Source organism: Pyxicephalus adspersus, chromosome 1 (genome assembly GCF_032062135.1).
Source record: "Pyxicephalus adspersus chromosome 1, UCB_Pads_2.0, whole genome shotgun sequence".
Classification (NCBI taxonomy): domain Eukaryota; kingdom Metazoa; phylum Chordata; class Amphibia; order Anura; family Pyxicephalidae; genus Pyxicephalus; species Pyxicephalus adspersus.
The window spans coordinates 115,771,368-115,789,882 of NC_092858.1; the positions used below are offsets into that span (position 1 = coordinate 115,771,368).

The window sequence follows — 18,515 nt, forward strand, 5'->3', positions numbered from 1 at the left end:
ATTTCTTGGTGAAGTAACTAACTTGCTAGTCCATACACATAATTTGTTTAAAGTGATTTTTTAAAAATAAATATTTATCTATATTTCCACCACTCCAGAATAAATTAACAAAATTTGTTCACAAAATATCTTTTAACAGTACCTTTATTTGCAGCCTGTTGTTGTAACTGCCATTGTTTTTCAGTCTCTACATCTGTTCTTGTGGGCAGGGAGCTATATCGCTCATTAGTCAGAGGTGTTAGGAGATGAGGTGATTCTCTCCTATATGGCTCTAGGTTGAGCTTTACCTGAAGGTAAAAAAAAGTAAAACACTACATGAAACAACTTACAGCATTACAAAGCTACATACAGCTTGGCAAAAGAGAATCATTGCTCTTGAGTGTAATACCCATAGTGTAAGCAGTATAGATACTAATTTAAAGAAATGCAATAAACTGACATACACCTTAATTTATATATTTATGTTTGCATGCCTAGCTGCAATTTTACTACATTTAATGCAATGCATTTCTAGATTTTTTAGAAAAGCATTTGACAAAGGGTATCCTGATACATATTGTAGGGAAATAATAATCTCTTTCTTAAATAAAAATTTGAAATGGATCAATCTTAATATGCATGTTACTTGAGGAAAATGGCAGCAAATTTTCAGTACTTCCCAACACAAGTTTTAATTTTTGTTTAAATCCCAGATAATGTTCAACATATTTACCATTTCAGAGATTGCTTTGGCCTTTTTTGGACTATGTAACTATGTGTACTACATAGTTACATAGTCAGTTAGGTTGAAAAAAGACATAAGTCCATCATGTTCAACCACTAGGGAAAAAAACTTATGCTAGATAAAAAAAAAAAACCTATAGACATCGTGAGGTAGCCAGATGCCCAGCTGAGCTACTGTTGTTTTGTTATAAAGTTGTCAAGTTTGCGCTGTGACACTTGGCTAAAATAAACACAACTGCTGTTATTTTGGACTTTTGGAGTCTGCTGCCTCTTGTCTGCCCTGTAAGCATCCGGTTACCATGAGCAACCCCCCAGTAATATACCGCACTATGCTCTACCAGAATGCCCAGATCCTTCTCCATTTTTTAATCCCCCAAACGTATTCCCCTCTAGACAGTATGAAGCATGCATGTTGTTAGCAGTCAATTGCATAACTTTACATTTATCTATATTTGCTACTTAGCTGCGCAACCAAACAGTTTATCCAGGTGTGCTTGTGGATTTTAGAAATCCTGTAAAGACTTAATTCCATGACATTGGTGTCATCTGCAAACACAGAAATGGTGCTTTTATTTCCAAACCTAAAATAATTTATAAAGATTTTAAACAGTATAGGTCCCAACACTAAACCCTGGGGTACACCACTAATGACTCTAGACCATTCAGAGTATGAATCATTAATCAATACTCTCTGGATGCGGTCCTAAACCAGTTTTCTACCCATTTACAGATTTAATTTCTAAACCTATAGACTATTAACTTGCATATTACCAGTCTGTGGGGTACTGTGTCAAATGCTACTGTTTACTTATTTCCTTATAAAAAGAGTAATTTTGTTTGATAACTTGGTTTTTCTTCAATCCATGCTGACTGATCTCTTATAATAATATTTTCTAGCATAAACTCCTCTATGTGGTTCTTTATCAACTCTCTGGGACCTTTTAAACTATAGAAGTTAAACGTATCAGTCTGTAGTTACTTGGTAATAATTGCTCCCTTTTTAAAGATAGTTAACACATTGGCCTTATGCGATTCCATTGCTTAACCAGTGCTTAATGAGTCCCTAAAATATAGAAACAATGGCTTTGAAATAACTGACCTCAGCTCTTTAAGAACCTGTGAATGTAATCCATCAGGTCCTGGTGCTTTATCAACCTTAATTTTATCCAACTGTTTCTCAATCATTTCAATTTTGAGCCATTGTGGCTGCATAAAGCCCTATGAATTCATTTTACACTGACATCAAGGTGTATCTTGCCAAACTGGAACAGGAGCATGTACATAAAGTGTGGATCCCTCACCCAGTGTAATAATTCCAAACTCTATACAATATAGTCCAGACCACTAAACAGTACAGAAGCTTTCCTACTACATTTTATAGGCTACATTATATATTACACAGTTTTGACCCCTTCACTGTTGTAGCTAACACTGACCAAACCAAAGTAGTCATTTTCTAACAGTTGCTAGTTTATTTACAAAAAAAAACTTTGACAAAGTGTTTTTCTAAAGGTTCCTATTTATTCAAATCTTTGTATATCTAATAGTAGTTACAAACATTCAACGGGACTTCTTCTTAAAATGTTGAAGACCTTTCACAGCTCTCCAAGCTGCTTTATCAGTTCTACCAGTGTAGGAAATAACTCAGCATTTATATCCAATCAGCACAAACACGTTAAGACCAGGAGGTATGAAAGATGTTAAACTGCACCATTCGTTTAATAGAATTCCATCTTCCTTGGTTTTAGAAAGTCTGTATAGGTGTTTTAAATCTCAAATTAGATGGCTGAAGTTGTGAATTGTTGCCAAAATGCCAGGGTAGGGACATTAAAACAGCAGTATAGCTATATAAATATTAAAGTTGTATTGTTTTGAGGATTTAAAGGCATAACACAATACCCAATAATAAACAAAACATGAGAAAAGATGCAGTTAACCGCCTAGCAAAACAGGTATAAACAAGTAAATTAACATCAGTATAGGTGAAAATGCTTGAACACAACTGTTCCAACCTGGCTTACTCCCTCCACTCAGTGTGAGCATTAACCCAAAACCACTAAAACATGTTGAAGGTTAAATAGTTAAATATGTATTATGGTTTGTATGGAAAAAAAAGAATATTAGGTAATGTACTGTATCCTTTTTTTTAAACTTAGGCAACTGTTAAAGGAGCAAGCATACAGAAATGTACATAATTACCTTCTCTCATTGAAATAAAGGAAAGAAGGTAGGGATGATCTTAATTAAACTTTTTTTATATCTCTTTAATAATTTTTCATACTAAATATAAAACTACCAATGTACAAAGGAAAAAAAATATCAAATGAATCAATTTACACAGATCACAGACAAAAAAAACATACATAAATTAATAACATACAAACACAGAATCCCACATATCATAAAACATGCAAGTCATAAAGGGTGCCCTGCCGCTTCACTATGCTGTAGCAAGTTGTATGCCAAAATAAGTTTTCAGTATACTGTACTAAATTTCTGGAAGCATAAAGTTTGTCTAGTAGCAATACGCAAATTGGATTGAACTTCCGTCATCCTAGGAACTGAAGTAGAAAGCAATTGCATCTTTTTTTTTTTATTTTTTAATACAACTAGTAGACACATTATCTTACATTTTGGTAAACCTACCAAAATATTTGTTACTGCCTGTTGTCTAATGTGTGGCAAACATACCTTCATGTTCAATTCCCTTTATTGCCAGATGCCATATGAGTATGTTCAAGTGTCTCTTTCCATAAATTTTTAAGCCCCGGGCACTCCCATAATAACTGTATTAAATTTGGTTTGACCACTGAGCATTTAGGACATAAAGAAAACCAATCTGCATTTGCCGTCTTAGGGATAAAAAACACATTCGACATAGAAACCCAATCTGCATTTGGGGTCTTGGGGATAAAATAATACATTCGACACATAAACCCAATCTTCATTTGGCAATTTGGGGATAAAATACCACAATCGACAAGTACTGTCTGCAAAACATGTTGGGATGAATTGGCTCAACATATTTTTAATATATCTTATATATATGTGGAAGCTTTTTATACAACTATGCTAAGGAATTGAGCCCTGGTAGCCATGAATCATTGACTAACTTTTTTCAGCTCTGTGGCAATTCTAGTGTTGTTTCATGAGACTTTGTATATTGATGTTTTGTTTATAATACCATAAAATAATAAATGCAATTTTTTTAAATAAATTATGGTTGAAAGCTTTACGGTTACCGTTGAATTCCAAAACATAAAATTAGTTTATAGTGACTGTAAATACCCGAAGCTAGAAAGGATTTCTATACCGGCAGAACAAACCTTTAAAAACAGGAACAGTTATGTTATTAGAAGCAGCCTACACATTTATTTTGTAGCCTGATCACTTTTTTGCACTGTTTTTTCGTCTTTTATGTTGGACGGTCTTTTTTAGTATTATTGTGTTGACTGGTCTTTTTTTACTATTATTTTGTTGTCAATAACTTTATTTTTTTCTTCTCTACCATCCAGCATTATTTATTTATTTTGTCCCTAAATACAGGCATGTATGATAACTAGCCCTGGCAAAATTGTGAGGATATGGCAGAACGCATAATGAGCAAAAGAGAACTACAGAGGGTACACCAGTAGTTCCAGCAGATGCAGGGGAGAAGAGTGAAGTCATTTAACTATAAATTATATTATATGAATCATAAAACATAAGTTCTAATAGGGGTAATAAAAGTCTAGTATCCTTTACCTCATTTGATTGTAATTAATGTCTATGTATAAATGTCAACTGTTAACAGACCTACAAAAAAGGTGAACTGTACAAACAAAAAAAGATATCACAAAAGAATGCATGCCATCATTGATGTTAAAAGGGGCAATGCAATAAATTAAGAACCAAGGGTATGCAACAGGCAAAGTCTCTACTTTTCTTATTGGTAGGTTTTGTTTGTAGCTTTTCTATACCTTATAATTTAAGATGGAGTATTTCAAGACCCTCACAGACTTTCACAGTCCTACTCCTAATTCCAAATACCCTCTCCCTATTAGTGGGAAACACAATCACACTTCTTTATTTATATAGTATGATTAAGTGCACACTCCTTTTAGTTACTCACTTCTAATTTTCATGTGAAGCTGAAATTTGTTTTTAGGCAGTTAGGTCAACATAATTGGTCCACCATAGAAACTCCTGTAGTACTCGTTTTTCCAGGGGGTAACATGTATAATGTTTCAAATATACAGTAACATAAAAATATTTTTTTTTTCTATCTATGACCAACAACCTCCACTGGTTACCTTTTACACCAAAATGAAGAACTATAACAGGCAATATTGTCCTGCATATTTTTTTATGTCCTGTACTCCTAGTTCTTTAAAATGCCTGAGATAAAGTTCCTGGATCTCCTAGTAAAGGAGAAAATGACTACGTAACCCAATGTATGGTTTGTACCTGTAGTCAAAGATCCGTGTCTAGTTTGTATAGTTTGTATAAATAGGTTAAAAGGTTAAGCTAAAAAAAAAAAGTTAAAAGGTTTAACCATAACAGCGGATCGATCACAGACACAGCAAATGTCTTCACAAAATGACAAAAAAAAATATTGCATGGATGTTTTGGGATGCTGGTAGTCAGGATTGATGGGAATAGATTACTAAGCTTTGACAACCTTGAACATAAACAGAAATGTCAAATAGTTTTTGAACTCCCCTGACAACTCTAGAGTATTGACATTATCATCAGACATCCTTGTACCCTGATCTTGCAGAGATGGGCCCCAGTCTAAATAATTTATGTAGGTTATATAGATTGTATAGGAAATTGGCTTCTACTTTTATCTGGATTGGTGGATCCAGGACATGCTGGAAAAAAAGGTTCTCTGGGTTATTTTTTTTCCTTAATGTGATATATTCTAGCTGGTTAATGCTGCCTGCTCTAGGGTCAGTGTGTGTGTGAACTGTTTCACAGACATGTTCACTTGCAGGCATTACCATGCTCTGGATCAATGTCTTATGCCCTGGTATGTCTACGTTTATGGTTGGCTCCTAGCAAGAGAAAAATAGTAAGCACAAGTTCCACTACCCTCATTGAGGATGATCCCACCCTACACAGGAGGAGACTGTTTAGGAAGTCATGATGATAATATTGCAAACAATTTACAAACCATTGTGGCAGTTGAACTTTTTAAATTGCACATTCATTTTTCAGATCAGATTCTCCAGAATCCAGTGCTAACATTATTTAGAACAGTCCATTGAAAGAAAATGTTTATTGTTCAATTGTTTTAGGTGCTGTTGAGGAAAAGTCAACTGGAGTTAGAGGTTTTCAGCAGAAGATAAGACCCCTTTGATAAACGACCTTTTTGCCAGGCTACTAGTGACTTTATTTTCTTTTTAAACTGCACAGTTCTTTTCTTGCCACTTAGTGGCTATCCAGTGGGGACAATAGATTGTTGTGGGACCTAGAAAAATCACCAGTGAAGATGGTAGTGCATGGCAGCAGGGAAAAAAGCAGTGACCTAGACCTTCATATCTCTGGAGGATAGCACAAATTAAGGGGTAGGTATACATGCCATAATCTGCAAGTATGCTGTACATATGTACAGATTATGGTAAAAGGCTGTCCTTTTAACAAGTTTGCCGCTTTAAGAAACTCTAGGCAGGAGACTCTCAGGGATTATTATTACACAGTATTTATATAGCGCCATCACATTACGCAGCGCTGTACAAAGTCCATAGTCGTGTTACTAACTGTCCCTCAAAGGAGCTCACAATCTAATGTCCCTACTATAGTCATATGTGGTTAATGTAGTCTAAGGTCAATTTAGGGGGAAGCCAATTAATCTAACTGCATATTTTTGGGATGTGGGAGGAAACCCACGCAGACACGGGGAGAACCTGCAAACTCCATGCAGATAGTGTCCTGGCTGGGATTTGAACCTAGGACCTAGCTCTGCAAAGGCCGGAGTGCTAACCTCTGAGACACCAAAATGCCCAGATTCTGCCCAGGGATTCTATGTTGACAACTTTCAGAACAATCCACTAAGGGCATCCTGCCTGCAAAACAGTTTAAATGTGCACAGGAAATTTGCTGAAATTATATTTAACATTGTTATTAGAAACTATATTAAATCAATAACAGCAATAACCCAAATTGGTAAGTGAGTTGGACAGAAAGTGGGTGGACTGAACCTGGAAGACAAGCATAACAATCAGTGAGCAGGTGATTCTGTACGGAACAGAAGCAGATTTGAGGATCTAGAATTAGGGGGCAGTGCTGCACCCTTTTTTTTATTATTAAGGATGTTGCGCTGAAAAAAAAAAAAACAAACACAGAATTTTTACTTACATAAAAGGGTTGTCTACCCCTTAATGTAAAGTGAAAATTGTGAGTTTAGGTACGCTTTAATGTTTGTGAGCTGGAATATTTCTTTTTTTTTTTGGAATTGTAAAACCAATATATGGCGTTCAATGAAGGTTTAATTACTTTAGTGTTACCTTTTACGACTTTTAATAAATGAACATTTATGCTTACAAACCCACTTACAAAATATTTTGTTACATACAGTTAAAAATACCCTATGCAAGTTATATACAAGTTTTTATTGCTCTTTGTCATTGGATGGCATCTAGCAAATGTAATAATTAAAAAAATGTAAAACATTCATGTGTCATCTGTCAGTCTTGAACTACCTCTGATCATGGCAAAAGGTACACCTCACTGAACAATACCTTTATCAGGATAATGTGAATATATAGGACAAAGAAAAACATAACAAATGAGAGTTAAACATCATTGCAAAGAGAAACGATAACCAAACTTTATAAACATTTAAACTTTCAAACTACTAAAGTTTGATTGCATGCACTCTTTCATGTAGATGTAAGAAACTTGCAAAATATCTCATCCCCCCCCCCCCACACACTATAGTTTGTTCGCCGTGCATGCCATGCCCTTTAGTTACCTCACTGTGTGGCCAGCAGGGGGACACAGGGTAAGGCCAAGGCTGGAAGCGGCCCTCCCCCGGGGGTGGAGGGACAGCTGGAGGAGAGTCCAGAGGTGTGTATGAAAGAGGGAGAGGGGGTCGAGGGGGGCCCGAGTCCTGAGCAAAGAGGAAGCCAGAAAGCATTAGCAGAAAGGGATGAAATATCAGGAAAATTATAAGGGTAAAAGAACAAAAGAACAGGACATAACATCTGAAGATAAACTTGACAAATACTGATATAGTTATTTATGTCATGAAAATAATGGAAATGGTTTAATGACACAACATTCTGGCTTATAGTATATCTTTGAATATTTAATGTAAAGGCAAATACTTTTTATTTATTATTTTGAATAGAGTGGGGAAGGATTAGACTCTCTGTAAGGTTTTTACTATTGTGTCCCCATTGGGAAGATTCAGTCTTTTGTTTGTATTGGTGACCATTGATACCAAGAAAGAAAGTAAAGGTAAATTTGAAGGGTTGTAACCATTCCTTACTCAAAAAGCCTGCTGCAGTTGTGCAGGATTTTAAAACTGCCAATAATAAAACAGCTTTTATGTTTACAAAAGAAAATAGGCATGCCTATTTACAAATTTTTTGTAAGGGTTCCTCTGCTGACACAGTCAAGGAGATAGCATCTATTACAGCACTGAGCTTAGGCAGGAGATTAGACAGTGTGTCTATTACAACCAATTTTTACTTATATACATGAGCAGCATCTGTACTGTGCAATGTATCAAATGAAATGTATGTTAAAATGGACCTTTCACTCAAATGGAAGGTTAACCTATGTTGGCTGGGCTCCCTCCCATTCCTCAATCTCTACTATATATAAAAGATGCCTCTAAAAGGTGCAATTAGAGTTTAGAATTAGAAGTTTTGTACAGTGGTAGTGTGTGCACTGCCTAGGCAAGGGGGATGTTACTGTCCTTTTGAGTCATCAGTGAACAGACTTTACACTCAGCAATGAGAAAAATGGGGTAAAAGTATGTATAATTCTAACATGCCTCACGGGATCTGGAAGAACATTTTTTGCCCCAGTTGTAACAAATTTAACCATTCGGTTTAGAAGTTTTTTTTACCTTCCTCTGAATCAACTATGTCTATTAAGTTTTATCTGGGATATGTTTAATATGTATATATAGTAAAATAGCCAACAGCATGAACATGACATGTTTGGAAATACAAGTATATTATTATTATAATTTAACAGGATTTATATAGCGCCAACATATTATGCAGCGCTGTACATTACATAGGCATATCCTCACAGATAGTAAGGGAAAAGTTCTTAAAGCCAAAAGTAAAAATTCAACAAGAGTTCTAATCCTTCCCACCTCCTAAAATATGGCTGGACAAACACTTTAAAATATTGTATCTTTAATTTGTTTACATGAATTGTATAACACTTTCACACACACAGACACAGTAATTTAGGTAAAAAAGTGAACAAGTGTTTACCCATCAATGGTGGCCTTTTTTATTAACACTCACTTGCAAAGTAAACATTTTAGTTATCCTGAGTCTATTAAATACCACAGATCTTTACATTGATGAACCATGGGATATACTGCTGACTGCTAGAGGATTTGAAACTCTGCAAAAGAAAATCAGAAGCCTGAGGCCATACCCTTTCGATTGGTATGCTGCTAGGATGTAGCAAGCAGCATGAATTCACTAAGCAATATTTAACACGATAGGGTTGACTGCATTGCCCCCCAGTGAAAAACAGGATTCAAACAGGGATACAAAAATCTAATTTACTTGATTATCCGCTAAGGGACACAGCACTTTAAATGTATTGCTCTGAAACCTTAGACAGAATCAGGGAGGGATCACCATCGTAGAAAATGGGAAAACCTATGCTTCCAGAGTTTAGCATTGAAAACATTGAATTCAAATCTATTTGAAAGAATATTAGCCAGATTGGGGGAACTAAGCAAGATATACAGGATAGGGATATGGCCCCTATTTTTTTGTTTCTAGTGTCCAGTCCTCCTCTAGACTGTATAACACATGATTTGTGTAAATAATACCTTAAGCAGCAGAGTAGTCATAACATATGAATAGGACAAAACACAAGTACAAAATGCTACTACTTAGCAGAAAAGGTTGCATTATTATTATACTACATTTATCAGTGGAAATATGGCTTTAAATACCCTTTAATCAGATGAACTACAGATTAAGTAAAAACTGGACCCCATTTGTTTACACTTTTATAAAATCATTGTTTAGAAAACACTATTATCCCTGAGCAGCTGAAATGCAGGGAAAAAGACAGTATTGCTACAGAGGTAACAAAGAAGACATTCAGTTTTTATGGTACTATGAAAATATTCTCCAAAAGAATCTGCCAGGCTACATTAACGAAGCTGAAATTGATGTCCTGCTTTTTAAGATAAGCTCCAGATCTTTTATTCTTTCCTCTTCTTTACTACTAAACTGCCTGAAACAATAGGTCTAGGACAAGTGGCAGGACACTAGACGCTGTTAATAACACCATGAATAAAACCTGAACTCCCTATAAAATCCATGCAGAAAACCCCAGCATGCCGACCTCTGTCAAGTGAAAACAATGAAATGGGGTACACATCAATATACCTAGCAAAATGTTTTTTTGTAGCAAAGCTTGGAGAATAAAAATACAGTTCAGATTTTTTGCTTGGCCCTGTGAGGCAGGCAGAGCCCCTTTGAGGTTAGTAAACCCTTGAAAATGACTCTTGAAAATATTGAAAATCATCAATATGCATACAACTAATGAGGTGAAAGTCACTTACCTCACTTGTAGTGTGCTTAGTTGGTGAGCCTTGAGATCCTGACATGAGTGAGAAAGGGCTGAGAGGACTAGTGAGGCTGGCAGAGCTTAAGGGACTGGCTGGGCTGTTGGAACTGAAAGTTGCTGATGGCCCTGTGACTACTAAAAGAAAGGTGATATGAAAAATGTATAAGTATACCATCATTTGACAATTTGTTCTCAAGTCTTTTTCTCCACATTAAATGTATGTATCTTGTCACATCAAATGACATTTTTATACTCACCCTAAAATTATTTTCTATAAGTTGTTTATTAAGGGATACAGCACTGCAAAAAGACCACTTTGCACAATGCTGCTTACAGGAGGATTATCCACTGAGTTGCAAAAGAAAACAAAAGGGTCAGCTCCACCAAACTACTATAACCCAAAGAGCAGGAAGGCGAAAAAAAGGGTGAAAACCTTTTTTACTCATAACAGATCAATTAATACAACCTTCTATAACAGCTTATGGTCAAATCTGGCATCCACTAATATAGATACATCCGTTTTGCAAAAATGTGAGCAGAAGGCTAAGTTGCTGCCTCACAAACTTGAAACAGATGAATAATAACAAGAAACTCAAGAAATGGTTGGTCTGCAAAAACTATAAATTCCTGTAGACATTGACCTATATGTTTGCTTCTTTAACAGGCTTTGATTACTCTGTTGTTTTGCCACTGAAAAGGTTTAAAGAGGTAGAGAATGACATCAACAACAGCAGCAGACACAGCAGCTCCACATAGAAAGAAAAAGAAAGTAGAAAGTAAAGTGTCTTCCTAATTTAATAACCTAATTCATTCACCACACTTCACACTTACTTGTTCAGTGAGCAGCAGGTATTATACTTTGCATGTGGATCTTGGCATGAAAACCTCAACATGTTGGGTCCCCACATTGATGACTACAGAACAATAGCATCAAAAGCTGCTGAAACTGAACAACTTTAGTTCTAGGGAACCTATGAGTATACCCATGTGTCATCTAGTACTGACTTGAAAGCTCACATGTATCACACCTGCACTCACCAGACCAAACCTGCAAACAGGATGTCTGTGGATGGCGGAAGTCTCCCTGGTAGAAACCACCCCCTAATGAACAGATTCCATCTGCAACGTGCAAAAACTTTTGATGGTTTGTCAATCAACCAACTAATGTAGTTTGTCGATCATCTAGCTGAACACAAAAGTCTTGTGTACACTTGAAGGATCCCTTTCCTCATAGCAGGTGTTAATTGTTTGTTTACTCTAGGGAATGATTCTGTAGCAGTAATTATTGCTTAATTTCTCATTACTGCAGCAGCCATTGCTCTCCTGACTGCCAGGTGCTCTATTTTGTTAGTGAGGTCACAAGGCTTAGGAAGAGGAGGGAGGAATAAGTTAAGTTTTATTCTACTTTTTTTACACCCCAAACAAAACAAGAAATGTACCTTTACAGTGGAGAGGTGGAACATATTTTGCCTAGAGTTTAGGTTCAAGCTAAAATGAGTCAAATAGATGAAACCATCTGGTTTGTCAAAGAGATAAGATTTGATGGACCAGAAGTGCTATAACAGTTATTGTGTGAAGCCAACAAGTGGAAATAAGCCCGCTTATTTTGTTTTACAAACCAGTGTCCAATCCTTTTGTAGGAAGAAATGTACCAGTGGTCTATCTACAGTTTTGTGTCCCTCAATGAATGATAAAAAAAATTCAAGTTTCCGAACTTGCCTACCTCTGTGTTTGGCTGTGTCAGTACCCCTAGAGGGGTTATTCTTTCGAAGTCCTTCCATTACATCTTGAATTCTCCAAATTTCTCTCTGAATGTGTCGGTTGATCAGCTCATTCTAAGGAATCAACGAAGGATATGTTTGTATTGACATTTTTTTTTACATTACATAGCCAGAGGCTGTGGTGTTTACAGGAATTTATTTACATCCCCTTGTTGGTCCATCCCACAAGCCATTACCTACATGCATTGAGTTAAGATGCACTGAGACCCAGTAATTATATCAATAGCATTTGGTTAATCTTTAAGGGATATTCTAGCCTTACCTGTATGTTGAGATTTAGCTGTTCCCATAAAGCATCATGCAAGGAAGACACCTCTGCTTCCAAGATCTCATACTCAAGAGTGCTGTTGTTTAATGCCTAAAAAACAATCATACTTGACTAGTTTGTTTCTCAATATACAGTAAACTAAATATATAGCAGAAATTAGTGATAGATTCATATATATATCATACACTGTTTAAATTGCTGAACACTTTTATATACCTTTACTTATGCAAAACTGGAGGTAACTATATCACTCTTTATTACTTACTGTAGTGGCCTGTGACAGTTCCACACGAATGCTGATCAGCTGGTTTTGTAGAGATTCCTTTCGATGTAGTAACTTGTCTGGGAATGCTGTCTGATTGCCAAACATCTCCATCTCCTGGTGAGTTCCCATTAATGCACTCTCCAGACTCTCCTAACAATTTAATTTAAACCAGTCAGCAGTGCCATAGAACAGATCTTGGGTAAATTTTTAACATTTTAGAGTATATTTATGAAGGATTTATTCACCCTATTTATAAAAGAGCTACTGTGCACCAGGTAAATAAAGCAGACAAAATGTCACTTAAAGTACACTATAAAAACAGATTTTAGGCCTACAGGAAACTTGCCAGCAGTTTTAGGGGAAGGGCTGGTAGGTAGTTTATAAGACTTGTCATTGCCAGCATTTTCTCTATCACCAAGTGTACTGAAGAGCCCTGTGCCTATCAAGATTCGTTCATCAGTTATTCCATAAATGGATTATTAGTACGGGAAAGAATTAAGAATAATCCAAAAATATGTTCTGCTTATTTACCTCTTACCCCAATTTGGCAAAACCCGGAATTTTTACCAGGGATGGAAATATCAGGATTTAAATAGTGGATAAAAAGGCATTTTTGAGAATTGGTGATATGATGTGGGGTAATTCAATTATAAGTTGGGGTCAGCTGATTAGTAATGAGCAATGTCCAGTATCAGAATACTATCAATATATACAATTAAGATCATTTGTTCAACTTAACGCTGCACAAAGCTCACCTCCTTATGGGCTGACTCCTTTTGAAAAAATCTTTTAACTCAGCAGAGGGAGCAAAAGGCTAAGTTTTTAGGGTGTATTTGGAAATCTCCATTTCAACATCCATTTTTTTTATAAGCAAGTGTTTTGCTTGATAGCAGAATTGCATGGGTAAAAGATCTGGAGAAGGTATGGGATCGGGAAGATTGGTGCCATGTGGTAAGAGATTTATCAGGGATTTCTCTTCCCATGTCACTGATTGAACAAAATTACTGGATTATGGTCAATGACAGACTTACCTGTATTCCTCAAGGCAGACTGAAAAGTTTTATATATACTTTATATTTTTATTATATTTTTCCCACATCTTTTTTTTTCGTAGGTGGAATGTGTTATTTGTATAGTGTATTATTGAAGAATTAATAAAAAAAATAGGAATAGAATTACTTCTTAGGTACTGTGTGCAATTTATTGTTGGTACTATTTCTTTTAAGAAGGAAGAAGTGTTGCTGATTTGTGGATATTATTATAGCATCTGTTAATGTTACAGAATAAAAAGGTAAAACCAAATAGCAGTTGTCATACTTTGTAAACGGATATCCAGTGTTCTATACAGCCTCTTTTAGCCGGGCACACCCCCGGCACTTTTCAGTGACCTTCTGACTGTTTTTGTTTACTGAAAAGTGGGGTCACGATACAGAGGCTGCCACTTAGCTACAGTATCTTCCCACCTAGCTTAAAAAAAATGTCTGAGGAAAATACTGGATACCTAATGTTAGTACCGGTCTCATTAGGCAATAAGTCTGAGTAAAATATCTAGTAAATCCATCCATTTTCTTTCCATGAGAAAGTAATAGAGAGAAGCTGGTATTGAATAGAGAGAAGCACTTAATAAGTTAAAAGGCCAAAACAACCTTTGAAAGGGAGGACTGAAGCTTCAAAACTATTTTATCCTTATACTGTAAATGAAATGTGTCCTCAAGAACCAGGGTCTAGAAACATTTTTGGTAAGAAAAAAAGACAAAGAGGTGGCCACACATACCTTTTTCTAGCAGCTTTACCAGCTAATTGAAAGGCTGCCTAAATCTGTTAAAATATTTTGGCTAATAAAAGTTGCCTGACAGTGGCAGAATTTGCTGAATAAAAATTAAATTTGTATGCTCAGCATTAAAGCAATTCTGGCAGGTTCTTTCTGACCAATAGTTATATTGTTAAATTGGTCTGTACTAGTTGACCGGATTACAAATATTTTTATTGGTAATGCATCTTTACCAGAGAGAATTGAGATAGGAAAGAATCTGATTTTTATATTATTTCTTTCTTTTCTTTTCTTTTGTTTATTATACCTAATAAACCAAACAAAACTATTCTAAGATGGAGATGAGAGAACTGAAATAGATGCAAAGTAGCAATTCATACAGCTATGTGCAAATTTCAACACATTTACCTGACTACTTGTATAATTTTGTTTCTTTGAGAAAACAAGGAGGTATAAAGAAAAAGTGTTATTTAAGTGTATAGAGTTTCCTTAAATATATATACTAACCTTTCTCATATTGCTTATTTAGTTATTGGCTTACCTTCTCAGCTCTTAGTTGCTGTACCAGACGGTCTTGCTCTCTTACCACTTTGTGTTGTTCACACAGTCTGCCCAGGAGTTTCTGTCAGAAGGACAGCACAACATCACTAAAGCAAATGTCTTTTATTCAGATGTTTCTACAACAACATTGCATGGATAAAACTGCTCATAAATGATCAACTTACATCAGTATCTTGTTCGTTGAACTTGTAGCTCTGTAATGCCTCCCTGTAAGGATCTGTGTATGGGGACACCTAAGTAATACAGATATGTTTAATTACAGTTTGCTCCAAAGAAAGAAGAAAAGTAAACTTTGCTCATTAAATTCAAAGGAATAACATGCACTTTAGGAAATGAATGACGTAAGAATTGTATTTTTATACTAGCAAAACAGGCATTTGGTGAAAAATAGAAGGGGAACTATTGGAAACAAAGAGGGAATTATAAATTATAATGAAAGAAAGAAAAATTAAAATACCAGCTTAACATGGGTATAGAAAAAGGTGATGAGGAAGGCGTAACGTTAACAGTTGTGATTCCAGGGTTATGTAGGAGGCAGAGTAAATTCTGTAGATGACCACAGATGAGGAAAAAAAGAAGAGACATGGTGTCATCTTATCAAACCCATAAACAATCAAACTAAGCTAAAACCTGTGAAAAGAGAGAAAAAGCCATTGGAATCTGATCATGGGCAAGAGATGAGACGGTCAGCCAATATGTAGTTTTAAATGCGCCAGACTATAATATGTAGAGAGGTATGGTTGGAAATGTGGGAAAAAAAGAGATGCAAGAAAATTATGTGTAATGCAGAGTCAGGAGCAGCGGCAACCAAAACAGAAAAAAAACCCTAAAATGTATATATATCCACCACTAGTCTGTATTTTTTATTGTCTGCACTTCTCTAGGGTATGGGGGAAAATGCACCCTGCACATTTTCCATAATGAAGAAAAAGATTGTTTCAACACTAAAAAAATTAAACTTCTCTTCCATCTCAAAGACCAAAGCAGACTGTACACATCTGATGGTTTTATTATTGTCCCTGATCCCCCCTGCATATTAAGTTTCATCTCACCCAAGGTTTCATTATTTCTTGTAGTACCTTTAGCTTTAGATCTACCTCAACTAGATCTCACAAGGACCCACAAATTTGAATATACTTGAGGATAACATCCATTGGATCTCATTCAACACCACTGACTCAAATAAAGGGACAATATAGTTTTTGCTAGGAGGGTGCCTGAGAAATAATGTGAGCAATATTGGTAAGGGGCCAAAAAACATAAAAAGGGAACTGGACAAAAGTAAAAATAAATAGAAAAAAAAAATGTTTAACTTGGAATGGGGACTGCAAGAGCAGTGGGAGAATGGGGACTGCAAGAGCAGTGGGAGAATGGGGACTGCAAGAGCAGTGGAAGACAGGTGCCAAGAGCACAGTACAGACAGTCAGGGAAATAGCTGCCAAAGATTGTAATGCAGATAGCATGAAATAAACAGTTGAATAACCTTTTGCAGACACTGGGTAAAAGGTGAAAAACAAGTACAGAAAATGTGTTGTGATGAGTACATCATTGAGGGAACAATCTGTGCTGGGGAGAAAAACACTGATGAAAGGGCCACTCCTTCTTGCTTTTAATATTCTTAGAAGCATTTTTACAAGTAAATTTATTCTTAAATTTAATACAGGGTCACTCATTTCCTAAAAAGGTTTAATTTTTCAGTCAATGAATGATAAATTTAACATGCATTGAGTATATGGTAAAAACAGTACTGTGAAGATGGCTAGCCTTATTTTATCCTGTCCAACAGACAACTGCCAATAAATGCTGCCCACCTCACGTGTCCTCTGATGTGGCCAGGTGGCAAATATACCATAAATAATGTGCTCTGAGTAATGTTTTGGTTCTGATGTTTTTACTCTGATGGTTCTGATGTTTTTTTGCCATTAGTTATAATTTGTGTTAGTTCCCCAAATCTACCCGAACCACAGCTTGTTTCTTTCCATTCTACTTTGCCACCACACTTGGGTTGACAGTCTGCAATTATGAAACAGAATGTCTATACGAAGGGGGACCCAAAAGAAACAGGACTGTCCTCCGTGTTGCTGGACCGCGAGTGGAGGGGGTTTAATTAAGGTCAGTGCTTGTTCCCTCATCCCTCGTCAGTCAGTAGCCAGGCGGACGTCTCTGTGAAACATTTTCTCACTCCTCAGGCAGTGATTGATCTTAAATGCTTTTCTCGTTAACCTGTCAAAATTGTGATGTCAAATTTCAGGGAGCAAAGAACTGTTTGAAATTTTGATTTCTCCTTGGCAAATTGCCAGTGGAATCATTACAAATAATTCAGATGGCTTTCAAAGAAAACAAAATTAACGAAGACCACTGTTACACAGGAGTGACATACGAGGGGGTGCTGAGAAGTTCCTGGCTTTGCCCAGATAGAAGAAAGCCAGAGTTATGAAATAACCCATTTATTCAACATATTCCCCTGAAACTGATGCACTTGGTACATCATAGTTGAAGCTTTTCTCGTCCATTATAGACCAAATAAAAGTCCTTTGGTTGGATGGCAAACCAGCTCTCAGCAGCATCTTTGACGTCAGAAATGTCCTCAGAACGTTGCCCCTTCAGGTGTTTCTTCAAATTCGGGTACAGATAATAGTCTAAAGGGGCCAGGTCAGATGAGTAGGGGGCATGGTGGGCCAATTGTTTCAATTTGGCAGCCACAACATTGGACGTATGCACAGGTGCATTGTCCTGCAAAAAAAGGATCTCTTTGGTCAACTTTCCACGACATTTCATCTTAATTGCCTCTGTCAACTGGTCCAGGAGGTTAGAATAACACTGTCCGGTGATACTAGAGCCCTGAGGTAGGTAGTCCACCAACAGTCGGTCTTTGTCTCAGAAAAAGGACGCCATGACTATTTTGGACAAAGAAGTTTGGAACTTCTTTGGCCACAGGGACCCGCTGTGGCGCCATTCCTTGGACTGTTTCTTGGTTTCAGGATCATCGATGTGGAGCCAGGTTTTATCTTCTGTCACCAACCTAGCCAAAAAGTCCTGTGCAGCTTCAAAATGGGCCAAGAGGGCTTTGGATGCTTCAACTCGTTCCTTCTTCTGATCACTGTTCAAACATTTTGGCACCCACTTCACTGAAAGCTTGCACATGTCTAGGATAGTGGTGGTAAACAAATTTTTTTTTTTTTGTGGATATTCGCCAGTCCTCAAAAATCAGCTCATGGACAGCATTGCAGGTTGCCGGGTCAGGTGAGGTTGGGGGGGCGCCCACTGCAGGGCTCATCTTCAACGGTGAAATGCCCAGTCTTGAAACAAAACATGCAGGTTTTGACATTGCTGTAGGAAGGACACTTCTCCCCCAGTGTTTGTGACATCTCAGTTTGAATGTCC

General features: G+C 36.5%; 1 protein-coding gene across 13 annotated transcripts in view; it reads right to left on the reverse strand.

Moving 5' to 3' along the window:
* PLEKHA6 (pleckstrin homology domain containing A6) overlaps positions 1-18,515 on the reverse strand; it is a 161,327-nt gene that overhangs the window by 47,925 nt on the left and 94,887 nt on the right. For 12 of the 13 annotated variants that reach the window (XM_072424657.1, XM_072424665.1, XM_072424618.1 and 9 more), the window contains 8 exons: positions 15,296-15,364; positions 15,112-15,192; positions 12,800-12,949; positions 12,529-12,624; positions 12,209-12,320; positions 10,481-10,620; positions 7,679-7,816; positions 143-287 (listed from right to left, as the gene is read on the reverse strand). In XM_072424657.1, coding sequence (XP_072280758.1) covers positions 143-287; positions 7,679-7,816; positions 10,481-10,620; positions 12,209-12,320; positions 12,529-12,624; positions 12,800-12,949; positions 15,112-15,192; positions 15,296-15,364 — 931 coding nt within the window. The remainder of the gene's footprint in view (positions 1-142; positions 288-7,678; positions 7,817-10,480; positions 10,621-12,208; positions 12,321-12,528; positions 12,625-12,799; positions 12,950-15,111; positions 15,193-15,295; positions 15,365-18,515) is intronic. The other variant, XM_072424684.1, reaches the window with a different exon arrangement.